Below are 27210 nucleotides of genomic sequence, written 5' to 3'. Positions count from 1 at the left end.
TTCTACCGTGAACGTGTGCCGGGGCGCGGCCCTCAGCCGGGTCAGTTTCCCGGGGGCGGGGCGGGGCGGGGCGGGACGTCGGCCCCACCCATCAGGCGTGGCCCGGTGTCCCCACCCTCCGCAGACGCACGCACGCCCACGCTGGAGCCGGACACAATGCACGCGCGCCTGCGCCTCTCGGCCGACCGTCTGATGGTACGCTGTTGCCTCTTCGCCCGACTAGGGCCCGCGCCCACGGTGCGTTTCGACTCGCTATGGCAAGTACTGGGTCGAGACTGCTTCGCCGCAGGCCGCCACTACTGGGAAGTGGACTTGCAGGAGGCGGGCATCGGCTGGTGGGTGGGCGCGGCCTACGGCTCCCTGCGGCGCCACGGGGCCACGGCCGCCTCCCGCCTGGGCTGCAACCGCCAGTCCTGGTGCCTCAAACGCTATGACCTCGAGTACTGGGCCTTCCACGACGGCCAGCGCAGCCGCCTGCGGCCCCGTGATGACCCTGACAGGCTTGGCGTCTTCCTGGATTACGAGGCCGGTGTCCTAGCCTTCTATGATGTGACAGGCGGCATGAGCCACCTGTACACTTTCCGTGCCGCCTTCCAGGAGCCGCTCTACCCAGCCCTGCGGCTCTGGGAAGGAGCCATCAGCATGATCCGACTGCCCTAGGGGCCGAGACCAGAGTAACCTCCCTAGGCTCTCCGTGGTTCTGGTCCCACCCCACCCAGATGTGGCTGGTCTATGGCCTCCTCTCTAAGCCTCCCATTCTCTCCTCCACCAGTCATGCCCTGCGTTTTAAACAGTTCTCCTAGGTAGGCGAGTTTCAAACATGCTCTAAACACAGGTCCTCTTGCTGCTGTCTCATGGGAACCCCCCTACCCCCCAGCACTTACACTACACTGCTTTTAGTCCAGGTTCCTAAAAGGACATACCCACAAGGTGAGCCCTAAGCATCCTGACGATGTTAGAATACATTATTCTCAGCCTCAGAACATTCTCCCTCATACAGCACCCAGAACTGCCTGGTACATAGTAGGCACACAATAACTATGTGAATGAATGAGTCACTAAGACTCTTCTATCCCTGAATGTCCCTTGGATCTGCTTCCTCCTCTCCACTCTACTTCAGCTTGTCCATGTCACCTCCCTTAAAAGCAGCTGCCAAGAGCTTCTTATTGTCTCCTGGCTTGAACCCTTCCCAGTGCTCATCCTCCACCCTACTGCCAGAATGTTCTGCCTGAAACCTCACTTAACCTCTCAGAACTATCAAAAGGTTCCCAATGACCACCGTGGGGGGGGGGGAGCACTTTACCTTAGCATTCAAGGCTTTTCTAGTCTGCCCCAAAGCTACTTTTCCTCATCTAGCTCCTTCTGCTCTTTTCAGAGACCCTCCAATCAGAACTGTGTGTCACAGATGCTCCTCTACATCGGTGCCTTTGCCACTTCCTACACCAACACGTTTATACAGGAAAGCCCTTTTTTCTTTTTTCCTGTCCAGGCTTAAATGCCCCAGGAAGTTTACAGAAGCCACAAGAATCTCTCTCTCTTACTGTCAGATCCACAATCTGGGACATGTCTTTCCAATTAGATTGGAAGATTTCTAAGGGCAGCCATGTCCTACACCCTCCACACCCTGAAAAGTTCAGAAAGTCCCTTCCCTCCCAGGCAGTGAATGAATGACCACCAGCTGGCTAGTCCTGAATCACAGAACAGCTGAGATGGGAGGACCTCACAGACCAGGCAGCCGGACCACGTTGCACATTTGGGGAGAATAAGGTCCTGCAAGAAAGTTACTTAAAGTCACCCACAGTGATTAAGGGCTTCCCCCCCCCCCCCCCCCAAGCATGCGTCTCATTTGCCACCTGGCCCAGCCCTTCAGGCCCAGCTTTCAACCTGGGAGATTTTACTGCTTACTCATTTCTCAGGGGATGTTGGGAAGAAATCAGCAGGTGACAGTTGCTAAGCAACCACAGGCAGTTTTCCCAACTGTCTTAGAATCAAAAAGACATGAACTGTGAGTGGGGATGGGGCATCCCTATGCTCCTCAGATCCAAGATGTTGGCAAGGAAACCCAGAGAGCCCTGTTTTCCAGGAAGCGATGGAAATAGAGAAGGCCACATCAGCAGGCCTTGCCAGGGAGGTCAGTGCGTCTAGCAGGGAAGGAAGGGCCTCCTTCCAGGGTCTGTGCTTCAGTTCTGAAGGCTCAGCACCTTGACTTGCTGAATTTGTTAGGTGGTTTTGAAGTTAGACTATGTTAAAGTATCTCCCTAGGTGCTTGGCAGGAGGCAGTGGCAGAGTGAAGAAAATGCAAAGCTGAATCCCCCTCACGGTTTAAACAGACTCTTGGTGCATTAATTAGTTTGAACTATATAAAGCTGCCAATTTCCAATAGTTTTTGACCTAAAAAGTGGCACTTTCCTGGGGGGCAATGTAATACAAGTAGACTACAAGGCAGAAGGAATCTCAAAAGCTGCTTTAGTTCTAACCAAATCATTTAAAACTCTAGCTTGGATAGATGTCTAAGCGCTATGCTCCGGGAATCCTGAGAAAAGGGAAATTAATTCTACTTGAGATGGCCCAGAGCTGAATTCTGACAGGCAGAGGGCATTCCTGACAGAGGAAGACGGGTACACTTGACCCCACATTTCTGTTCATCCCTGCAAACCAAGACTTGTTCCCAGACCCACAGCCTCAGGGGCCAAGTAAAAATACTTGCTTATTTTGTCAAGCACTGTTCTAATGCTTTACAACTATTAACTCATTTGATCCTTACATCATCTCTAGGAGGTAGAAAGTTATCCCAATTGTACACAGAATGACTAATGTGCCCAAGATCACACAGCTAATGGTGGAGCTGAAGCCCATGCTCATCCACCATGTTTGGGTGAACGCAGCCGGTCTCTAGCCAGTGCCTACCTGCTCTGGCCCCTCTCTTGTTAGGCCTGTGGTGCTTTGCTTTTGCCCAGTTACTCTGAGACTTGAGTCTGCCTTTGGATTACCTTCCTGGGGCTCTGAGATGAGTTCTTACACCTAGAAGGGGATTTGAGAGTTTGGGATGCATGTAGCAGAGCCAGAGCTGGATAAAGGGTGAAAACTGGCTTTAACCAAATTCTGACTCTGTGCCAGGGCTGCTGCCAGCCAGAGAACTGTAGTTTTCATCCACAATCAGTTGTGACCTCAAGCTAGTCACTGTACTTATTGAGGCATCATCCTTAAAGTGGGTTTAATGTCTACCAGTGCTGTGAGGCTCAAATGAGCCAAAGGATATGAACTTGCTTTAAAAACTGTACAGGGCTGTACCATGCCAGGACCTATTAGCATCCCCAGCAGAGTCCCTGTTGTGCCTGGCACAGTGCGAGACAACCGATATTCCTAGCTGCCATCTGGCAGTAGCAGGAGCCTCCGTGAATGTTCTCAACACAGGACAGAGTTCCCTTGGGGTCCATGTCTGTATAAGGGTTCTGATCACTTACTCTCCTTCAGACTTGAATCTACAGAAGTTTCTTTACTGAGCATAAACTGCTTGCAGATATTTTTAAGAGACAGCAATTTTCTAATATGTGGTTTGTTTTAATAAAATACGAATACTGTCTCCTTTAACCATGTTCTTCACTGGAAGTTCATGTTGCTTCAAGTACACACAGCACCTAGGCCTGAGCAGGGCCTTGCTCACCTCCCACCCTCTCCACAACTCTCTCATAGTCAGCTGGTCCATCTAGTGATGGAGAGTTAGTTCACTGTTTCTAAGGTAATTCACCAAGTTCTTGCTTATGTGGAAACAAATTCCTGCCTCCTGGGCTGTTCCTATCCAAGACAGTATTATGTAGCTTTTGGCAACTTTATAATCATCCTGTAGCAACACTGAAGCCAATTTTTAGAGATTTCATGGACCCTCCCTTGCCTACTGTACCATCTCTTCTGTTTCTGCAATTCCACTTTGTCAGGGAGCAGGGGACAGTGATGACAGCCTGGTGGAGGCACAACCTCGCAGGAGGCACAGAGATGGCCCTGCACAGCCAGGGCCTGGTGGGCAGGAGGCTCTACTATGCAGAGGGGAGAGCCTGCCCAAGAAGCCAAGCTGCAAAGGAGGTGGGGTGGGTACGCATAAGAGTGGGGGGCAAGGTTGAGTCCACCATGTCCTGCTCTAAAGCCTTCTATGGCGCCCCATTACTTACAGAACAAAGTCAAATTCAGCAGGCTTTTAAGCCCTTGCTTCCTTTCTGACCACCTTCCAAACCCTTTCTTTCCTCTCCATGTGGCCATTCCCTGCCAAACCATCACCTGGACACACAGGGCACTTCCCATGCCCCAAATCCCACAATTCCTCACTTGGTCACTTCTCAACGTGCAAGGCTAAACTAAAGTGCTACCTCCTCCAGGAGGGCTTCCCTGGCCAACATCTCTTCTCTCATTGCCATTCCATAGCTCCCATGACTCTTGAAAAATATCTTAGCAATTCACAAATGCAGCATGCTATTAGTGGAGTTACCTGCACCCAACAGGCTGTCAACTCTCCAACAGGGTCCATCTGCTGCCTCTATGGGCCCAACAATGCATCTCCCACCTGGCAGGTGCTCCACATTCCCCAACTCCCTTACCCATCTCACTGCATATGTCACTTTCTAGACCTGAGCTTCCCAACCTGAATGGGCCAGAGCTGTGCCCAGACATCCATCCTCTGCCCTCGGGGCCCAGCACAGCATGAAGGGGCCAGCTACTCCTGGCCGCAGGCAGCCCCGTACTTTACCCACACATGTCATACACAGGCTGTTGTTTTCTCTACGTGCCCTGGCGGGAAGCGTGTTCTGGACACTGGCCCTCCTTCACAGTTCTCTCCAACATGTTACACAGTCCTCCACCCAAAAGGTAGAGTTAAGACCTATACTCTCAGTGGCTCTTCCAACTCTGAGCCTCACTGGCCCCTGCCCTCTGAGGGAAATCCAGCTGAGGTCAGCAGAGCAGCCTGGGCCCTTCTAACATTACAGTCTCACAGGACCTGGAGGCGACTGACTGGTTCCCTGCTAGAAACCACCTGCTGCTCATTCTTAGCCAGACCCTTCCCTCCCTTTCTTCCGGACCCACATCCTGTGTCCAGGCCCTGGAACACATCCGTCTCCTACCATACTATGTCTCCTCTTACTAGGAAGTCTCAGTTACTTGCTTTAGTGTCATCTTCTCTGCTGTTGTAGAAGAAAAAGGCCGTGGAATCAGCAATTTTGACTGTCTACTCACGATCTGTTTATAGGAGAAACAAAAGGGAGTAAAGAGCAGGCAGAAATGGGCGCTCCCACACTCCAGCACTAGCACGTCAACTCTGGGTTCTCTTTGACACGTGAGCACAACCTCGGAGTCCCACCCCAACGCACCCACACACACAAACACGAGTGCCTTTCCAGAAACTTCCGGGATCCATAGGAGAGGGAGGCTCTATCCTCACAAGTAAAGAAACTTCAAAAGGCAAATTTATGCATTTGAAAAGAGACTCAAATATATACCTTGAAACAAGAGGAGTTATAGTAACCAGGTCACATAAATATGAACAAAGATTAAGAATTTGAAAATAATCATTAATCCCACTATTGGTTCAAAAGAACAAAGAGGAATATGATACGGAATCTCTATGAAATGTTCATGCTGCAGTTCAAGGAAGTAGAACAGTGAGGGTTTTTTGTTAGCTGGGTTTGTAGTTTCTCTGTGGATCACGGAAGGGCTGATTTCAGCATCACCACCGTATTTACGAGTCACCACAAGCTGCAAATACACCAAGACCCACATCCCCCAACTCCCTTACCCGTCTCACTTCCAACACACTGCAGTTTACTTACTGTGCTCACGGCTTACGGTGCATCTGTCCCCATCTGAACGGACGTCCCATAAGGAAGGGATTCACTGCTGTATCCTCAGGCCCTAAAGCAGGGCCTGGCACATAGTAGGCCCTCCATATTTGTTGAAAGAAGGAATATTATGCCATTTCCCTCTTTGCTCAGACACATGAGTACTTTGGGCATTTCTTTGCCTGCAAGACACTCTGGCCACCCCTTCTCTAATGCCGAGTTGTCGCTATACAGTTAACTACTCGGCCCCAGGGCGGGCGGAGGATAAGGGCAGTGGAGAAGGAGAGACAGCTGAAGGTCTGGAAGGACGGGAGATTTCGGGTCATTAGGGATGACTTGTGGGCAGGAAGAAGGCAGGCTGGAAGGAGAGGGCCCATTCAGCCAGTACTCACGCCTCTGCACCCTCACAGCAACTGGAGGGTGATGAGATGCTTCTGAGCCCACCTCACGTTCTGGGCCGGCCAACCTGAGGCAGAGGCTGCTCCTATCTGCTCTTTGAATCCCTGCACCGGGCCTGGTCCAGGGCCTGGCCCCAAAATGTCTGTTGTCTGGGCATGGAGGGGATGAAAGCCAGGTCCCTGGAGACAACCACTCCCACCCCATTTCACTCAAAGGCACCTGACAGTACCCACAAGGCAATTCAGAATTCAGAGAATGGCACTTTATTTTAAGACTTGATTTTTTTGCCATGATTTTCTACCGATTCTTCCATGATCGTGTCGTCTTCTTCAACAGTGACCAGGACCTTCTTGCCCACTAGACTAAAGATGTCTTCAGGAGGATAGCCTTTGGGCTCACCCACCTTCACAGTGAGCATGTCCAGTGTTAAAATGGTGCCCTCTGGGATTTTCACTTTGGCCACCACAGACTTGCCCAGCTGTGGATAAAATAAAGACTCAGTGCCAGCCTCACAGAAATAACTAACACATGCTGCTTTATCCCCAAGGTCCCCGATCGGTATTCTTGCACAGGGTACCTTGAAAGCAGGGACTGTTTTCCCCTTTGGTGCCTAAAACAGTATCTCACACACAGCAGGGACTCAGCCAGTGTCAAGGGGACTCAGAGGAGGGGTCTTTGTAATAAAGTACTCAGGATGTGGAGCCAAAGAGCCAGATCCAAATCGTGGCTGAGTTTCTCTGTAGAATGGGAAACAACAGTGCCTCTATCTTGTCACACAACTATAAGGATTAATGATAATAATGTATGTAATCTACCTGGAACGTAGAATGCTCTCGATAAATAAAAATTAAGATTACTTTGTCATCGTCTAGTTCAGTATCTCATTTTAAACATGGGGAAACTGAGGTCCACAGAGGGCAGGTAACCCGGCCAAGGCTACAAGGAGCCAGGAGAACCTAGGATTCCTGACTCCTGGCCCACTGCTCTCGACGGACACAAACCTTATGGTCCCCTTGCTCGGTAAAATAGGAATATGGAGGGCTCACAAGACGGTGAGGATGACTGCTGTTCAGAGGAACAGAAAGGGGGCCTCCTAGGAAGGGTGGACAGACAAGACGGACAGGTAAGGGGAACAAAGGAGACGTGAAGATCATGACCAGCGATTCTGTTTTGTCTGTTAACACGGGTCAACAAATCATCTCTTCCATTCCGCTACATCCTCCAGGCAGGGGCCAAGGAATCTACTCTGGAATTTAGTGGCAGGACAAAAAGTCTCCCAAGGGATGACTATCAGATTATGCATCCTGTGATATTTTCACTGTTTGCCCAGGGAGCCTGGAGGCTCAGAACCAAACCAAGTACTCAACTGCTACATCTCTCATTCCAGTTTCTGGTCCAGTTCTCTCCCCTTTTCCTCTCTAAAGTAGCTGGGTTTTTGTTCAGTTTTGTTTATTTAACTATTTTAATTTCTTGGTGTATATGCATCTTCAATTTGAGGACAGCATAAAAGATGGCAAACACTCCTCATGCAGGCCCAGTGTTTGATCTCTGCCTCCACTCAGACCACCTGCGTCATGTGAGGAGGGCTGCTCTCCTAGTAGCCCCGGGCCGCCTGGCTCTCGACTCAGAGGCCAAGACAGGTGTAGGCTATGGCTGTGAGGAAGCCCAGATGCTCAGTGTGCCAGGAAGGGTTCCTCGGCCTCCCCGTCCCCTCTGTCTGAAGGTTAATGCTGTGCAGCTCAAACTGCTCCTGAGGGAACATTTGTTTTTTCTTTTCTCTTTTTTTAAATTTTTTATTTTAATTTATTTTTTTCAGGGGGAGGTAATTAGGTTTATTTTTGGAGGAGGTACTGGGGATTGAACCCAGGACCTTGTGTATGTTAAGCATGTGCTCTACCACTTGAGCTATACCGTCCCCCTGAGGGAACATTTGCATCATCCCCCACCAGCCCTGTGACAACCCCCTGCTCCCCTCCACCCAGAGCCTCCCGCACTTAGGGATGCCTCGACATATCACAGGCCCTTCACCCACTGCCTCACGGAACCCCTCTGCCTGAATGTTTCTCAAGGCTTACCTACTCCACAGGACCCCAGGCTTGACCTACGTTTGTGCCTCATGAGGACCCAGACACTCCCCTGCCCTGACATCTCTCAGGGTCTAGAGCACCAGGGTGACAGGCTTCAGAGACTTAATGGAAAACTATAAAATGAACCCAAAAGAACTCAAAGGCTCAAAGCAACATCCCTGCATCCCTGCCCTAGCCTGGGCTCAGGTAGGGCTGGTACTAACTACCTCTCAGGTAAGCCCACTGTGGCCCCTCCCCACGGTGGAGCCTGGCAGGATCAGGAGGACCCACCTTCTCATTGCAGGCCATCTCACAGGGCAGCAGCTGCTTGTTCGGGGAGCCAAGGGCCCTCTCCACGAGGCGCACGGACCGCACCAGCTCGGCCAGCTCTCCAGGCTCCAGCGAGGCCGAGTGGTCACTCCCTTTCCAGGTTTTGTCCAAAGTTATGTGACGCTCCAAGACTTTGGCCCCCAGAGCCACCGCGGCCACAGATATCGCTATGCCTGTTTCATGCCCAGAATACCCTATGGGAATGTCAGGAAAGAGCTTCTGATATTCCTTTAAAGTAGAAAAAGAGAAGAAAGAAGGTTGAATATTGTGGTGCTTTCCGCATACATCCAGAGTCACGAAGATCAGGGTTTGAGCCCAAGTTTAGCTGCTCACTATCCACACAGCTGCAGGAAGACGCTGAGGCTCTCTGAGCCTCTCCTTCCTGGGACAACTGTACCTGGTGGGAGCTGCCGTGAACACTTGGAAAGCACTCAGCACACTGTAAATGCTCAAAAGTAATGGCTACTGTTATCAAGAATGCATCTGAAGGACGTTTCACACTGTGCAAGCCACCAGGAATAGTAACAGGACTATAACCAAATGCCTAAACTCGTCCAAAAAGCATCTGCCCCGTTTAAGCAGCCTGAGCTGCTGAAAGCAAGTGTGCTACATGCACAAGTACCATCATCAGTAAAGCACACAGCCCAATCCCAAGACAGTCCTTTGGTGAAAATGCTAAATAATTAACTGGTTGTCTGTAATTCACTGGATGCAACACAAGACATTCTAAGTCGAGTGAGTCTTGTCAGTGAGGTGACGAGGAAGCTTACGTATAGCAGACAGACCCAGATGGGAGTTAATAAAAGATTAGGATGGCTGAGCGGCAAAGGCCTCGAAAACCAGGCTTACGGGTGTGAGATGGACAAAGAAGTGCAGGGTGCTGGGTCAGAGGACTCACCCTGCTGTGATTCGGGTGGGCTGGGCCCAAGGGGCGGGCTGGCAGTTTAACTCTGACCGTGCCCTGCTCTCCAGAGAGAGGCCATGCGCACACCTTAGGGGGGACCGTGCTTCACAAAGGAAGAAAACTGAGGAAACTATCTGGCATCACATACACTAAATTGTTAATTACGGTAATCTCTGTGGGATGGGATTAGAGAGGATGTTCATTTGCTATGTTATGTATTTCAGGGCTGTTTGAGTTTTTAAAAAATCATGTTTTAAAAATAACATGATTTAGAGATGAGCTAGAAATGGAGAAAAGACTACTGAACTGAGAGGGACAGAAACTTTAGTTAAAAAGATAGCAGTGTCATTTCCAAAAAGGTTAATTTTTTTTTTTTTACCCACAACTCACTTAGAAAGGATATATAAGCCAGCCATTCACAGAAGAGGAACCACTAATGGCGAAGACACACTGGTAAAGAAAATGTACATAGATAATTATGAAGACGCCACCTTAAGTTTTACAATGAGCAAAATTAAGATTGGCTTTAAGAAAATTTAATTTATGATCTTTAGAATGTATCTGCTTCTTTAACCTCAGAGCTGGTTCTAATTAGATTCTGTAACAGCAGGATTGTCAAAGGATGTTTAAGTTACAAAGCAAGGTTGTTTAGGATCTGGGCAGCATCTGCCCCACAGCAAATGGCCCGATCAGACAAACGGCCCTCCCTCGTGCTCACCGAGATGACGCGCAGGTTGACGTCCTCAGGCTGGAGTGGGTATGCACTGGTGCACTGGAGGAAGCAGAAGTTGGGGTTGAGGGGCTTCACAATCCGATAGACTTGCTTCATGGTGTCCATCGACTGCATCCCACTGGAGATCACCATGGGGCGGCCTGCGGGACCCAACACCAACACTGCCACCACTTTCTTTTTAGGGCTTCTAACTATCCCTTAAGCACACCCCTGCTCTTGGTCTCATTGTTCCACTGAACCCTACAAACAGCTCTCAAACACTGTGCCAGCCTTGCTGGGGGAACAGAGGTGAGCTTGGTGGGGTCCTGTCCTCAACTATAGGAAATGCAGACCCCTCACCCCCGCAACATCATCGTTTTGCAAAGTGAACCAAATTAAGAGGAACTCCACACTCTTCAGAGAAAAATGAACATCTCATTGGATTAAGAGGTTGCACAGTGTGGTAAGGTGAACACTGCCCCAGATGCAAGAGTGTGAGGCCCAGAGCTGCCACGTCTACGTTGTGTGGTCTCAGATGCCTCGTCTGTGAAGTAAGTAGAGAGCATCACAGTTATACGACCTGCTTCAGCCCCAGGGTTGTTACGAGGATCAAGTGAGACCACTCGTGTTGTAAGGCCACTTTACAAACTGTGACGTACAGAGGTTAGACATTGTAATATACCTACAGAATATTTCTCAAAGTCAGACCTTCCTCTAAGAAGCTTTATATAGACTGTCATATCCTCAATTTAGTATAGATATTCTTAGAAATTAAAAAAAATTTTAATTTAAAAATTTTTGTTAAAAAACTGTCTTATCCTCAATTACTTTCCTTTCAAGTCAGCAAATGAAAAAGTGGGAGAATATGCTGACTGGAAAACCTATCTTCAGGAGACTCCTTTGGTGGGTTGTTTATTAACAGAGCAAGAACAAGAGGGTCTGGACTCAGATTATATGACAAAAATGAAACACTCACCTTTTTTAGCCGTCTTTTCCAGATAAGGGAAATTGTTAGTATCCCCAGATCCAACTTTGAAAAATGGAACATTCAGTTCGTGCAGAAACTCAACTGCCATCTACAAAAATCAGAGGGGGAGCTCTTTTTCACCATTGTTCAAAATCACTGTCCTGAAGACAGGTGAGGAGCCACAAACAAACAGAAAAATCCCTTCTCTTGCCCAGCAAGAGGGACTCTCAACAACTTGAAAGCAGACACAGATTTGTTATCAGTCATTTCATTCAAATTCAAACACCCTTGCATTCATATCCAACCATCCGTCTGTCCAACAAACGTTGCATGCTGGCCCGCACTGGCCATGAGAATCTTGAAGTGAATGGGACCCCTGGCCAGACCTTCCTTCCCCAGGGGCCCAGGGAACAAACGAGAAGACCTAATCTTGACCCAGAAAAGCAGGCAGTGAGAAAGTGGAAGTTCCTCAAAGGTTTTACCCTTTCTTCAGGACCAAAGAGCCAGGAAAAGAAGCCATTTCAATCTTTGCCGAAAGTAGAAAAAAATGGAGCACTGGATGGCCCAGCTCTGACACACACTAATCCACAGCTGGCAGGGCCCATCAAACCCAAGCCCTTTCAGACCTCAAACCATGCTGCTCACAGGAAAAATGAACCTCAGTCACTTTTTTGGACACAACATCGTCTGAGGCTACCTCTCTAGGGCCTTTCATCATCCTTATCTGGGATTCATCAGTAACACTCAGGAAATTGGCAAAGGACCTCAGGATTTAAGAGTAAAATCTCAACTTGCTGTCAAATGACAAGACCCCCCAAATTACTTTTCATTGCTATTTTTAAAAACTGAAGTTGAAAACCAGAAGCAGGGCGAATCAATGTCTTGGAATGTTTCCAAATATCTAAGTTCATCTATCTTAAAATGCTGGCTGAGTCTCAAAAGTAAGTTTGGAAGACTTGGTTAGCTAGGTCAGTGCTTCTCACACTCTAATATGGGCCCAGGAACCTGTCAGGGATTTTGCTAAAGTGAAATGCAAATTCTGATTCTGTTGGTCTACAGTGGGACCTGAGAGTCTGCATTTCTTGTAAGTTCCCGGGGAATGCCACTGTTACTGCTCCAAGAATCATACCCTGAATAGCAAGGAGCGAGACTACCAGCATGAAAATCCAAAGGGCTTGGGGATGGTTAGGAGCAGTCTGAGAAGGTCATTCTGCCAGTAGGCTCTTTAAATCAAGCCACTGCTGCCCGAGCTTCTGTCCATCTTCCCAGCAGGTGATGAGCTACTCCAATCACTGGCCACACTCAGAGAATCACTGTCCTCATGTGTTAAGACTATAATAACATAGGTATTAGAGCTGTTTGGGAGAGACATTCAGAGTGGCTAACCAGCCAGTGAACAGTTCAAAGGCAGATGGCCCCTCAGTCCAAGAGACACCTTGGAGATGGCCCAAGCGCCACTCACCTCCAAGTGTGCTAAGACACTGGTGCCTCCTCCCCTCTGCTTTACTTCTTCCTCGTCTCTCCTTTCCTTTCCATAGTTTTCTATGTCACTCTCTCTACTGTTAACCAGCCCTAAGATGGAACTGAAAAGTATTCAGTTTTAATATATTTATTGAACAAAGCCTAACGTTCCCATCCTTCTTACTCTATCTGGCAGATGAAGAGAGTGTTTTCCATTTTAAGAGGGGAAACCCTATGCTAAGTTTTCGTCTATATAATGGTCAACTTGTGAGAGCGTGGCTCATGATGAAAAAGTCCCCAAGAGCACAGAGATGGAGGAGCCCACTCAGGAGAGGTGCAGAGCGAACAGGAGCAAGGTGGGGGGCCATGTACAGAAAAAACACTTGCAAATGCTTACCTATGCTAGTTGTAAAATGTGCATGGAGCTCTACAATTTTCAAATGAGGAAAAGGACAAAATTTGTGCTGGAAGAGAACTGTGCACCTCATTTTGCAGCCCTCCTGAGGAGCCAGCCCCACCTAGTGGCCATTTAGAAAACTGCCATTTTGGGTTAATCTCTGCAAAGGGTGCCAACTTCAGCCATAATCCGGAAAAGGCTAGCCTTCCACCCTGCGGCCATATCGCCATGCCCAGGCCCCCTCAGGCTGGGTCAGCGTCAGTGGCCTCCTTCTCTCCGTGGACTCCTGGCTTCCTCTAGCCCTGCCCACCCTGCTGTTTGATCCCTTCCATCCAGGGGTACAATGCAGCCAGGCAGTCTTACAACTTCTCCCCCTTCCCACTCCACAGCAGAAAGGCTTTCTGAATCTGTCTGAAAGGAACCTGGCTGAGTATGACCCACCGCCCCCCAACCCCAGGCATCTAACTGGGTTAAACACACAGAAAAGGGTCCCACCAGCAAACTGGTTTGGGTGAAACACCGCACTGCCAGACTCCCTCCCAGAGGGTCCCAGTAAATACACCTGTCCAGCTATTTTACCCCAGTGCTTCCCACACTTATTCAACTCAGAATCCTTGTTTATTTGGGGGAGAGGCTTTGATTCTAAATTAATAAATTAATGATAATCAACAATGTGTGCCCACAGAACCCCCTCTCCACATTGTGTCCCATGAGAAATGTGGGGGTCCGCTGATCTAAGAGTTGCTTCCACTCCCCTCTGGATCTGTGGTGATAAGCTGGCAAGAACAGGGGTGCTGGAGGACTGCCCAGTCAGGGTGAGGAAACGATAAGGGGGACATAGAGCCCGCTGGCCCCGTCGGAATGCAGCACGAGCAGGCAGGGGTGGCAGAGGAAAGGACGTGGTAGAGGCAGGTGCAGGGAGGAAAGGGCAGCTCCGCTAGGATGGGTCCCTCAGGGCCACCGCTACTTCATGGCTCCCACTGGCTTTCTGAACAGAATTCTCCATTTAGACCAAAGGCACTGTGCTCATTTCAGCTGAGTTCCACGTGCCTCTGTGTAGCTTTTGACCAAGTGCCCTGGCAGTTTTCTTGGTCTTAATGAAGTTCCGCCATGCCTTAACCTTCCTCAGCACACAGAGAGGAGAAAATCGGCACTCAATAAATGCCTACTGTACATGAGGAAGTTAGGTGGGTAAATAAATACTCAGAGCTACTTGCCAGGTAAACACAGAACAAGGGACCAACCTGCCTCCAACAGCCGGGTAGACAGGACTTGCTGGTTCAGCCAAGGTGCCTGGCAGGAAAAGAAATTAACTCTTGCAAAGGCTCATAAGAATGCATTTCCCAATGAAATTAGAACATTTTCTAATACCATATACAAAAATAAACTCAAAATGGATTAGAGACTTAAATGTAAGACCAGACACTATAAAACTCCTAGGAGAAAACAGAACACTCTTGGACATAAATCACAGCAATATATTTTTTGAACCAGCTCCTGGAGTAATGGAAATAAAAGCAAAAATAAATGGGAGCTAATTAAACTTAAAAGCTTTTGCACAGCTAAGGATACCATCAACAAAATGAAAAGACAACCTACAGAATGGGAGAAAATATTTGCATATGATGCAACCAACAAGGGACTAATTTCTAAAATATACGAACAGCTCATACAGCTTGATATATTTTAAAAAAAAAAGCAACTCAATCAAAATATGGACAGAAGACCTAAATGGACATCTCTCCAAAGAAGATATCCAGATGGCCAAGAAGCACATGAAGAGGTTCTCAGCATCACAAATTGTTAGAGAAATACAAATCAAAACTACGATGAGATATCACCTCACACCAGTCAGAATGGCCAAGATCAAAAAGTCTACAAATGATAAATGCTGGAGAGGTTGTAGAGAAAAAGGAATCCTCCAACTCTGTTGGTGGGAATGTAAATTAGTGTAGCCACTATGGAGGATAGTATGGAGGTTCCTTAAAAAACTAAAAACAGCCTTACCATATGATCCAGCAATCCCACTCCTGGGCATATACCCAGAGAAAAATATAATCCAAAAGATACATGCATCCCAATGTTCATAGCAGCACTATTTTCAATAGCCAAGATATGGTAACAACCCAAAGGCCCATCAATAGGTGACTAGATAAGTAAGATGTGGTCTATATACACAAGGGAATACTACTCAGCCATAAAAAGGAATGAAGCAATACCATTTGCAGCAATATGGATGGACATGGAGATTGTCACTCTAAGTGAAGTAAGGCAGAAAGAAAAAGAAAAATGCTGTATGATATTGCTTATATGTGGAATCTGAAAAAAGACAAACGAACTTATCTACAAAACAGAAACAGACTCACAGACATAGAGAAAAAACTTATGGTTACCAGGGGGTAAAAAGGGTGGGAAGGGATAAATTGGGAATTTGAAAACTGCACCCCTTGTGGAGTGATGGAAATGTTAGCTATCTTGATTGTGGTAGTGGTTTCATGGGTGTATATACATCTATCAAAATTCATCAAATTGTACATTTGAAATATGTGTAGTTTACTGTATAGGACCATACCACAATAAAGGTGTTAAAAAAAAATAATGCATTTCCCCTCACTACCTGCACCCAGGTCAGTCAGGAGAGCAGCTGGGAACCAACGGCATTCCTAGGACAAAGGAGCCTCCTCGCCCAGTGAGTGTGAAGCAGAGAAAAGAAAGGGTCCTAAGTAGCAGAACAGTTGTCATTCAGTGGAGGCAGATCTTGAGCCCCACAGGCTTGTCTCACTGGAGCCTCCCTGCAGCCTGTGAGTGGGCATCTTGATCACCTCACTTTTGCAGATGGGGCATCTGTGGCTCAAAGAGGTTACATGATGAGCCCAAGCCCACAGAAGAAGTGTCAGTATCGGCACCTGAACTGAGCACGGCTGCAGAGCACACGTTCTACACACCAAACAGAAGCGCTTCCTGGGAACCAAAAGGGAACCTGCCGAAAGGCAGCTCCCGGCTACCAACACCCGGGCTCCTCTCCTTCTCCCAACTGCTCCTAATTCCCACCTCGAAGCCACCTGGGAGTGAACGACCTAAAGATGTGACTTCCTGAGCAGCCCCACAGATGTAAGGTGTCCTCTGCTTCAGAGTACACGCCCGGGAGCTCAGGTGCCTGAAAACACGGACTGAACAGAAAAGCCCTCATTCCAGGTCTAAGTCACCTTTAGTGATGCCATTTCTGGTTCTAGGTTGACTTGGGACAACAGAGCTGGGAGATACTTTGGACAGCAGCTTGTTCACACACAAAAGGAAATGGGGGCCGAGAGCAGGGAAGGGACTCACCAAGCTCACACTGAGATGAATTTAGAGCAAAGCAGGGCAAGGACCCGGATGTCCTGACCCTCAGCCCAGCCTAAACTGTGACTAATGTTGCTGGGTGCCTGCTATGTGCCTTGCTTCACACGAATGATCACATTTAATCCTCACAATGACTCAAGATGACAGGGGTTCAGCTAAAGACACAGAAGCACAAGGAAAGTAAATAACCCTCACCTGGACTCACTAGGAATGACAGACAAACCATATTCAAACTCAAATGGGACATCCGTATCTGTATATACATGCATGACTGGGACATTATGTTGTATATCAGAAACTGACACATTGTAACTGACTATACTTCAATTTAAAAAAAAATCAATTTAAAAATAAAAAGGGACCCCAGAGTCCATGCACGCAGCCACCAGCCCATCCAGCCAGGGTCCACGCTAGAGAGCAAGCTGCACACCACACTCAGGGCAGTGAGCCGCTTAGCCCTGATCACTGAGGACGCCACAGAGCTTCTGTTTATGCAGCTTCTACTAGTCATATTTACTGAGCTAAAATCTTTTAAAAACTGAGGAATTTTTTTTTTTAGATTTTAAACTTTTTATTTTGAGATTATAGCACAGAACTTGGCAAAACATAAATACTCATGAAATGTTAAAGATTCTTACTCTTAGTCGCTCAGCTAGTTAATAGCAAAACCAGAAACAACACCCAAGTCTCTAGGATCCGAAAGCCCACGTTCTTTCCTGCCTAACCTTTACTGATTTGCAGATCCTTTAAGGAGCTGATAAAAGCCACTAACCTTCCCTTTTATTTGGCTCATCCAGTTCTTTATTCATTCAACCAATCTCTTCCGAGCACCTATGACATACCAGGCACTGGGGACACTGTGGGGCTAACAGGCTGGCGGGAAGGAGCATGGTTCACAGCAATTACAGAAGTAAAGTGCACTGGGAGAACACGACAGAAGGAGGAGCCTGAACCAAGCAGGAGCACAGGAAAAATTTCCTGAAGAGTTCTTACTCAAGTTGCGACTACGAAAATACCCAGCAATGACTTTAGGGAGACTTTCCTAAAAAGTCTGTCCCCTCCACCCCGAGGCAGCTCTTGGGGCCAAAGACTCTCCAGCCACCAACATCGAGGGTGGTGAAGAGCTAGGGTGGAAGCCCTAAGGCTCTGCTGAGCTCTGGGACGCCAGACACATCTGGACTGACGCCCAGGCGGCCGCTGAGGGACCACAGAGAGCACACTGCCCCCAAGATCCAATTCCCAGCTGTGCGACATTGTACAAACTTCTTGGCCCCTCTGAGCCTCCATTTGTTCATCTGTAAAATGGGGCATAGTAGGGATAAAATATACTACTGTAAGTGAAGATGCTTTCTAAACTATAACATAATTCAGAAGTAGGAAACTAAGATGATTAAATGTACAACTAGGTTTGAAGAATGTCAAGAATGTCATACTGTCAGTTAAAGAAGGAATTTGCACTTGTCAAGTTTCCCAGACACCAAGGTTCTCTGCTTCTCCTCTTTTTTTAAAACTACCATTGGCTTAGGCTAGACTTATGTTTCTTTTGGCTCAATTTACAGACAACTCATAGGGTTGGAACAGCAACACAAAAGGTCAGAGGCCTGAGAAGGAAGTAGGGTCACTTAAAATATTCTGGCTGTTTTAAAGAATCCCAAGTGTTTTAAGAGCCATAAAAATGTTCTTAGGTTTCATCTAATGATCGTGTCTGCAGAGTTATCCTAGGGAAACAACTCAAAACACACAAAGATGTTTATCTCATCATTATTTATAAGCACAAAAAAACTGAAAGTAACCTGCATGTTCAAACATAAAGAAACAGTTACATACATTATAAATCCCCCAAAAGAAATATTACACTGCCATTAAAAACTTTCAGCACAAGATATTTTCATAACCATTATTACATGACTCAATAAAGTTGGGGGGAAGAAATCAAGATATATGTAAAAGCTGTGATATAATGTTAACTGGGAAAAGCATGCACGGAACTAAATACTCACAATTATAACAACCAGGCAATAAAATATGCATATAAAACAACTTCAAGAGAAAATACATGAAAAGAGCTCTCTATAGGGGTTATGGGTCAGTTCCCCCCCTTTTTTCTGTCTTCTGAACTTTCTGTGATATTATGTTATTTTTATAATTAAAATTGTTTTATACTCAAAAAAAGAACACATGAAGGAATCTTGAGGCAGGTCACAGAGCAGATGGAACCTGAGACCTGGCACCAGTGGGACTCTTCCAGGATGTCAGCAAGGCCATCCTGCATGCCGCTCCCTTCTGGATGATGCAACGCCACCTAACCCAAAACAGCCAAGGCCACGCAGCAAAGGGAGGACTCTGGTCAGAACTGCGGTTTCCTGACTCAGAATCCAGGCCACTTTCCACTGGGAGAAAACTGGCCTTGTAGTGGGGGGGTCTCCCACAGGCTGGAGGGACTCTGGTGTTCTACTGTGGCTACCCCCTGCTCCCAGAGACAGCCTGCCCTGACAACTACGTTCTCTTCACCCCAGATCTCACTGAGCCAGGTGGATGTTTATCTACTTAATGCTATGGGGAACTCTAGGTCTGGAAAGCACAGAAAGGTCTAAAGTGAGCAACGGCTGGAGCTGGCTCTAAGCCAAAAGCCACCAGGCCACTTGCTGTCCCCTGGGCCAGCTAAAATGGTGAATGACAGAGCGGCAGAGGGCTCACCTCATCCATGCCAGAGGCAGTGAAGAAGATGCCAACCTCCTCGGCATACTTCTGCAGCTCCCTGTACTGGGCGTGGCTGAATTCCAGGTGGCGTTTGTGCTCCCCGTACGTCTTCCCCCAGGAGTGCTTCGAAGTATACGGCCTCTCCAAGGCTTTCCGATTAAACTTGTATTCCAGCTCACTCTTCTGGAACTTGGCACAATCAGCCCCACACTCCTGCAACATACGTCAGGGGTCCTTTCAATGACCGGCCACGGATTCTCAGAGAGGAGAGAAGTTTGGGGGCAACTGACATTAAACTGTTATCTTTAGAAACTACATCAATTGACAGAGGCATTAAGAACGCCCCACAACGAGAAACAGGAGAAGCGAGGAAGTCTCAAAGGAAGAACAGGCTGGAGATGGGGGTTCCCCTCTATTTTTCCCTCTTAAAATGTAGAAAGAAGGTGAGGGGAGGATTTGTTTTGTACGGTAATATTAAAAGTAATGAATCAAACAGTTAAAGAAGAAGTTCTGTAACTCAGCACAGGACAATGAGCACCAGATTAGAATTTAGGAGAAAAAGTCAGAATCTGGCTTAACTTTGACCCTAACTCTTGGATAAATCCCTTCCTGTCTCGGGGCTCTGTGTCTCCAGCTACACAAACAGCCATTGGGGGCTGGCTCCAGGACCTGTAACTGTTCTGAGGAGCCCCTTAAGGGGGTGGGAAGCAAAGGAACAACTCAGCTTTTATCTGTTCTGCACTTAGGCTTTTCTGCATGGCATCTTGTTTGAACAAGAGGTCCTGGGGCAAAAAGCAGACAAATAAAACTTAGAAATGACCCAGCCTTACTGAAGAGAAGGTATAATACAAGAGCTGGGTTGTCTGTGAAAGCTATAATTTTATTGCCAGCCAGCCTCCAATCTCTCAAAATTGTTTTTAAAAGCCACTCAAGAGAAGGATTAAAGAAAACCCTCCAAAGTCTCAGCTCACTGACATTTCTGTAAACACAGAGGTCCTCATGCTGTTGAAAACCTCTCCTCCAGAAATGTCTGTGCTGGTCAGAACTTGATGCTGGAAAGAAGCTCAAAGAACATGAGAACTGAAAGTGATGTTGTGCAGAGTCCTTATTGTCTAGATGAAGATCCCAAGGCCTAGAGTGACCTGACCAAAGCTGCACGGTGAGTCTGGCAGAGTGGCCAGAGGGCTTCCCAGAGTGCTGCTTCCCTCCCTGTGGTCTCACCTCTATCTCAAAAAGTAGACTTACCCTCAAGCAGTGAAAAAGCTTATCTACACCTAGGCAAACCTTCCCTTTACAGGAAGTAGTAAAGTGAAGTCAAGTAAAAGCAGAAACTTAATGATAAGAAATCAGATAAAGTTCTACCACATTCCACCTGACAGCAGTTGTATGGGAGGACGGATGGCAGGACAGCAGGTTCCTCCTTTCCCATTCTCAGCTTCTTCCCTAAATATGAGTGATTTATCTGCTTAATGCTATGGTCAACTCTGTAGCATTAGGTTCAGAAAACTCAACCACTGTCCCTGTTTTACTATTAAAAATGCTGATGGTTTCTTTGTTCAAGGTTTTATTGAGTCTCTCCTGGCAGAAAGCAAGCTGCAGAAGCCCAGAACCAGACAAGGTATGATACTCCCTTTGCATCAAAAATTGAAAGTTAAAAGTATATCCAATCAGCAAATCTCTAATTATAATACATTTATATTCCATATATGTCATATTATAATATTTTGTTATAATAAAATTTTTATTTTATTAAAATACTGTGTGAACAAGAAAAGAACAAAGAATGTTGCTCATCATCCAGTTACACAAAGGGTTAAGCACAACCCACCACGGTCTCCACAGACGACAGGTCTCCACAGACAGACAGCGCACCCTGAGGCGAATTCAGGATGGAAAAAACAGGACTATGAGGCTTTCTGTGCTTTGGGTAAACAGGCTGGTAGTTAAGATGCATATCCCAGGAAGAATTCCAATGACCCCAGATTCTTGCATTTTCCCACACATAGAACTAAGTCCTAAAATCATTAACTAAGACATGTGTTCCTCCTGACTAGCAGCAACCTTCTACTGATATGTGAACCCTTCACCAAAATCACATATATACTGACCTCCCTGCTTATCTCTTCAGACCAGCTTCTCAGAGCTGTCTGAGAGGCTGTCTCCCAGGCTACAGGCCTCAGTAAGACACTGAATAAACTCAGCTCAAAGCTCTCACATGCATTTTTGGGTTTCAAGTTAACAGAACTCAAATTTTTTTTAACAGAACTCAGTTTTTAATACTTAAGCAGATTTGGTGTATGAACAAGCTAGCTTGTACATAACACACTCTGAGTAAATAAACTTGGAAATGTGATTCCATTTGGCAAAAAAAAAAAAAAATCCTAAAATATAAGGATTTCAAAAGATTCCATTGCTTTAAATTTAAAAACAGAAATACATACATACTGTAAAACGAGTGAAATTGAAGCCTAGAGAGGAAAAGCTCAAGACTGTATCAGCTAGTAAATGATGCCATGACTCTAGTCCAGGGCTCTTTCCACTGTAACACAGCCTCAACCTCTTCATTCTCCTTCCGGGAGAACTATCCTCCACAGAAAGAAAAAAAAACAACTATAACTTTGTTTCTATGTCTTCAATATCTCTAGGAACTTTTGTAACTTCACGATTCAGAGGTCACACCTCTAAAAAAAAAAGTTGTTCCCTAAATTAAGAGCAGGAATTTCCCCCTACAAACAATGTTACAGTACAAAGGCTGGAGCCTATAGCTAGGAGCAAAGCTCTGAAATCAATGAATTACTGGCTGTGTGCCCTTGGGCAAGTCACTTACCTTCTCTGAGACTTTAAAATGAAACCAGCAGTATCTTCTCCATTGGGCTGTTGCAGGAATTAAGTGAGATGGTGCATTTAAAGCACTTAGTAAGCACTCAAAAAAAAGTTAGCAATTGTTCCTCATTAATAGTACTTCTTATTTTTTAGATTCCATATATAAGTGATAACATAGAGTATTTGTCTTTCTCTGACTTATTTCACTAAACATAATATCCTCTAGATCCATCCACGTTGTGGCAAATGGCAGAATTCCATTCTTTTTTATGGCTGAGTAATATTCCATTGTGTATATATACACCAATCTTCTTTATCCTTTCATCTGTTGATGGACACTTAGACTGCAAACAGACTCACAGATACAGAGAACAAACTAGTGGTTACCTCTGGGGAGAGGGAAGTAGGAAGGGGCAATGTAGGAGTAGAGGATTAAGAGATAAAAACTACGATGCATAAGATAAGCAACAAGGATATATTGTATGGCACAGGGAAATATAGCCATTATTTCATAATAACTTTAAATGGAGTATAACTTATAAAAATACTGAATCACTATGTGGTATACCTGAAACTTATATATTATTGTAAAACAACTATACTTCAATGAAAAATAAATAATAATAAAAAATTAAAGGTTCTTTATGTTAAAAAAAAAAAGTATCTTTATGATTCAGTAGGCTTCCATAAAAGGAAAGTTAATTTTGAAAGAGTAAGGAAAAACCTAGTCATGAATGACTGGGTGAACAGCACTGACTGAAGGGAAAGTAAAGGAAAAAGATGGAGCGAGCTACCTCTAAGCCAAGGAATCACAGTGCAGATCTTATGCTGGGGGCTGGAGTCACAATGAAGAACATGATAGGCACCCCCTTCAGGGATCTCACAGTCTAACAGAAAGAGAAGTTCAAACAGATGTGACAATGCAACTGGATGGGAACAATTATTGGAGCCCAGCTTTGCAGGAAGGGGTTGGAGAAAGCAACCAAGAGAAGAGAGAAAATGAACGTTCATTAACGTCATATCACTAACAGCTACATTTACTGAGTCCTCTGTGCCAAGCACTGTGCTAAGAGCTTTACACAAGTTATCTCATTTGATCCTCACACCTCTATGAGGTAAGTACAAGGAATGGCAGATGAGAGAGACCACAGCAACTTTCAGGAACTTACTGGAAGTAATTCACTGTCACTGGAAGATGTCAGAGAGGAAAAATAATGGGCAGGAAGAGGCCAGGTCATTAAGGTCTTGAAGGCTCTGTTAAAGGGTTTCAACTCTACCTGCTGGCAGTAGAAGCTACTTGAAGGTGTCAAGCCGGGGTATGACCTGATCAAATCTGTTTTAGAAAGATAATTCTAAAAGAATAAAATAATGCCATCTGCAGCAACAGGGATGGACCTGGAGATTGTCATACTAATAAGTAAAGTAAGTCAGAAAGAGAAAGACAAATGCCATATGATATCATTTATGTGGAATCTAAAATATGATACAAACGAAACAGAAACATAGTCCTAGACATAGAAAACAAACATGGTTACCAAGGGGAAACGGGGTGGGAAGGGATAAATTAGGAGTTTGAGATTTGCAGATACTAACTACTATATAGAAAATAGATAAACAGCAAGTTTCTACTGTATAGCACAGGGAACTACATTCAATATCTTGTAGTAACCTATAACGAAAAAGAATATGAAAAGGAATACATGTATGTATATGCATGACTGAAACATTATGCTGTGCACCAGACACAACACTGTAAACCTACTATGCTTCAATTTAAAAAAAAAAAAAGATCATTCTGCTACCAGAAGAGGACGAAAGAAGTCGGGTTAGGGCGCAGCTGTAGTAATGCAAACAAATCAGGAGGGTGGCGGAGGATGAAGAAGCGAATTCCAAATATTTGGCGAGCTGGACGCCAGGCCGGATGCAGGGCACGGAGAAGCGGACGGTCCCGGCCTCCGCAGCCCCGCCCCTCCCCTGGCTGGTCTTCCCAGGCCCCGCCCGGCGCCCGGGTCCTCTAGACTCCCCCTTCACCTTGGCGGTGCGGATCATGCGCTTGGCCACGTCGAGGTCGCCCTGGTGGTTCTGGCCGATCTCCGCAATGATGAAGCATGGGTGCTGCCCGCCCACCCAGCGCCCGGGACACAGCTCCAGCTCCAGCGGCATGGCAGCGCCTCGCGCTCCGGCGCAGCAACACCCTCCACGGCCCCGCAGCCGTTGCTTCGGGTCAGTTCTGTCGGCAGCCCAGCTAGACGCACACGCCGGCCCTGCCACGTCAGCCGTGGCTGCCGCGCTGCCAATCCCCGGGCGCCGCCTCGCTCCCGACAGCCAATCGGGTCAGGGGGCGGGGCCACACTCCAGGCGAGAGGTGAGGCGGGAAGAGGAATCCCAGCGCCCTTCTCGGGAGCTGAGTGTGTAGCTCATATCCTGGACGCCTGACCCCTGGCGGTCGCGGGGTCCCCACATTCCCCGAAGGAGTATGGTGGCGGCTTTGGGAGTGGGGAGAGTGCGCCCGACGGTGTAATGGAAAAAACGGATTCTGGAGTTAGCATTACAGAGCTGGTTCCAGCCCAGTCCCTACCGCTAACCAGCTCTTGGTCATGAATACCTTAGTCTTTCTAAGAAAAAATTTCCTTTTTCTCTGAAATGGGGAAATTATATAGAGCCCATCTCCTAAGGTTCATGAGATGATGTATAGAACACCCTGACCACAGTACTTGGCCTGTAGTAAGCTTTCAACGCCGGTCCTATTATATAAGAGGAAACAAGTTCAGAAAGTTCCACTGCCTTATCCAAAGCCAACCAGAAAGCCGAAGCGGAGCTGGGACTAGGACCCTAGACTGCCTCTCAGCCTAGGGCTCTTGCAATACATTAATTATACTGGGTTGCAGGCGCAGTTGAGAAATAAGAACCAGTTTGAAGGAAAAAAACTCTTGATTTCCAGCTTGACTTAGCATAACTAATGAGCTAAGTAACAATAATAACAGAAAGGAGAAGAGGAGGCACTCCTGGATGGAAGGGGAGAAGAGTAGGTTTAGGATCCGAAGGTATAAATATGCAGGTGAAACTGCCCACCAGGCAGGAGGAAGGCAGGTCTGAAGCTCAGAGTAGAGGTCTAGGCTGGGGAGAGAAATCTGGGAGCCATTCTGAGTAAGGAAAAGACTGAGGATAGGTTAGACTCCCAAAGGAGAGGGTCTGCAGAGGAATAAGCAGTGTGGAGGAGTGAGCTGCCCTGGAAGGACAGAGAACCAGGGTGTGCCCCAAAGAGGAGAGACCCACAAAGTCAAAGGCCCAGAGCAGTGCAGGAGAATGAGGAGCAAGAACTTGGGGGGCGTGTGGGGCAGGGGGGAGCCACTGGAGAAGCCGATTTTGTGGTCGAGGGAAGATGAGGTAACAGGAAGCAAAAATCGAGCTTTTCTTGGAAAAATTGAGTTGTTAAAAGGAGAGGGAAAATGGACCCTGGGCTAGAGCAAGGTGGGTCCCAAAGTTGAGGGGCTCTGAAGAAGTGCGTATTTGGAGGCCAGGAGGAAGCAGCCAAAGGGAAAAGGAGTTTGTAGTGGGGTTCATTCATCTGCATTATGCTGAGTGTGCTAGACAAGATGCCACCTGCTTTATGTTTCTCAAGTTTAAATGGCCTTTCACACCTGGGTGAGGCTGAGCAACGGATCCTGATTCTAAAGAAAATTAAAGTAACTCAGTCACCTTGGGCTAAAGAAAACCATTATAGCTTTGCATAATTTGGAAATGAGTGGAAACCACACTTAAAGAAAAAAAAAGGAGAAATCATGTTTAAAAATAGATCATCCCACCAAAGCAAGTTAGGCTGATGTTATTCGTGGTTAAATAAGGACTTTAAATAAAATATAGTAGTGGCTTGCCTTACTATAGTAAGGAGGAAAGGACACAATCCTTATTCCACTCTTATTCCTGTTTTTAAAGCCAGTTTCCAGTGCTTTCTGTTGCTTTTTCTGCTTGGATAATGAAACAGTGTTCAATCTGTCCAGATGGATGAGGACATGTGGGAAGGTCTTTAAAAACAAATTAAAACCAATGATGGACTTTTTTCCACTACTGGCAGGAGAGTGCAAGGAAGAACTTAGTTTTGGAGAAACTAGGGTACCCAGAGTGCTGGGTCATGCAGATCAAGGTAGAGGATTGGACCCAGTTCCCAGAACTGAGACCCTGGGGCTGGGGACCCCAGTGGTCAGTCTGACTATGCTAAACCCCTTCTAAATTTGATTCCTGCAAAGCCTTCTCCAATTTAGGACTCCTGTTTAACTTTTTGCCACTCTGTGATCTAGTTACGCTGAACTATTTTGAGTTCCCCTAAAGGATCATGTTCTCCATCCTCTAGGCCTTGGCACAGGCTGTTTCCCGAGCCTGCACAGTCCCTGCTCCTCTCCAGCCACCATACTGAGCCCTGCCTTCTGCAGGCTCTTCAGTGTAGAAGTCACTTTCTCTCACAAAGCCCGTGGTGAACAAGACAGACCAGGCCTCTGTATTGTAACTGTGTCCTACAGGGCCAAGAGCTCCTTGAGAGCAGGGCCTGAACTGTTTCCTACTATGTCCCCAGCACCAAGCACAGGACTTCTAAACACTTACTAGGTGCCAATAAACATTTTCTGAATGGTCAGAAAAGGAAAGATGACGGCGAAGACTGAGGAATAACTGATTTCACATGTTTATCCCTCAGGCCACATTTAGCCTCCTGAGTGAACATGACTGTCCCTGAAGTCAGCTTTCTGGAAAAGTTCCTCTGAAGAAGAAATGAAGTATTCATCTACCCAAGCTGCCCAGTCCCAGCTGCCGAGGACCTGCCCTGGTGTCAAGTGGCCAAAGAATCTGCTTCTTCCAAGGTGCTCAGTTGTTCCATTTATAGGCACCCGTCCTGGTCACAGCCTGACCCACACCCACTTCCTGCTTCCTCATCCCTGTAACATGAACATCATTTTTATACTGTCCGTGGGAAAACAAGCCCACCATCACACCTTGGGCTGGTGTGGGAGGTGAAAGGCAACTCGTACTGTCTCTGTGGAAGGCTTCTGACCTGTGATGAGGTCCAAAAAAAAATTTTTTTTTAGAAAGTTGAACACACCTTACCTGCCTCCATTTTCCAAATGCTACCTCACTCACCCATCTAACAAATAATTCCTGAGTGTCTGCTACATGCCAGGCACCATGCCAGGCACCAGGAATAGAATGGGGAATGAAGAACATGGTCCTTTCCCTGTAAACTCCATTTTACAGTAAGTGTAGTTTATAAACTATATTCACATATTGATATAAA

The 27210-nt window shown here is 46.7% G+C and overlaps 2 protein-coding genes across 2 annotated transcripts in view; one reads left to right on the top strand and one right to left on the bottom strand.

Annotated features, from left to right (window-relative positions):
- The window catches only part of TRIM14 (tripartite motif containing 14), a 28693-nt gene extending 21605 nt beyond the window's left edge, over window positions 1-7088 (top strand). Inside the window, exon 6 of the mRNA XM_010977487.3 lies at window positions 125-7088. Within this exon, the coding sequence (XP_010975789.2) occupies window positions 125-660 (536 nt within the window). The 3' untranslated portion in view covers window positions 661-7088. The remainder of the gene's footprint in view (window positions 1-124) is intronic.
- NANS (N-acetylneuraminate synthase) lies at window positions 6472-24192 on the bottom strand. Its single transcript, XM_010977474.3, has 6 exons — window positions 23958-24192; window positions 19101-19316; window positions 11213-11312; window positions 10243-10397; window positions 8582-8848; window positions 6472-6702 (listed from the first exon to the last, which is right to left on the bottom strand). Exons 1-6 carry the CDS (start codon window positions 24087-24089, stop codon window positions 6493-6495), a joined length of 1080 nt encoding a protein of 359 aa, XP_010975776.1. The 5' UTR covers window positions 24090-24192; the 3' UTR covers window positions 6472-6492.
- Between the last annotated feature and the right edge of the window lie 3018 nt (window positions 24193-27210).

This window comes from Camelus dromedarius, chromosome 10 (genome assembly GCF_036321535.1).
Source record: "Camelus dromedarius isolate mCamDro1 chromosome 10, mCamDro1.pat, whole genome shotgun sequence".
In the NCBI taxonomy this organism is placed as follows: domain Eukaryota; kingdom Metazoa; phylum Chordata; class Mammalia; order Artiodactyla; family Camelidae; genus Camelus; species Camelus dromedarius.
This window is presented reverse-complemented; position numbering and strand designations above follow the sequence as displayed.

Excerpts from the sequence above, each read along its gene's own strand:
- NANS (XM_010977474.3), bottom strand. The coding sequence starts at position 24,089 with ATGCCGCTGGAGCTGGAGCTGTGTCCCGGGCGCTGGGTGGGCGGGCAG. Across the intron at positions 19,317-23,957 it reads GCATGATCCGCACCGCCAAG|GAGTGTGGGGCTGATTGTGC; the intron begins GTGAAGGGGGAG and ends CGTATGTTGCAG. Across the intron at positions 10,398-11,212 it reads GGAAAAGACGGCTAAAAAAG|GCCGCCCCATGGTGATCTCC; the intron begins GTGAGTGTTTCA and ends TGGGTCCCGCAG.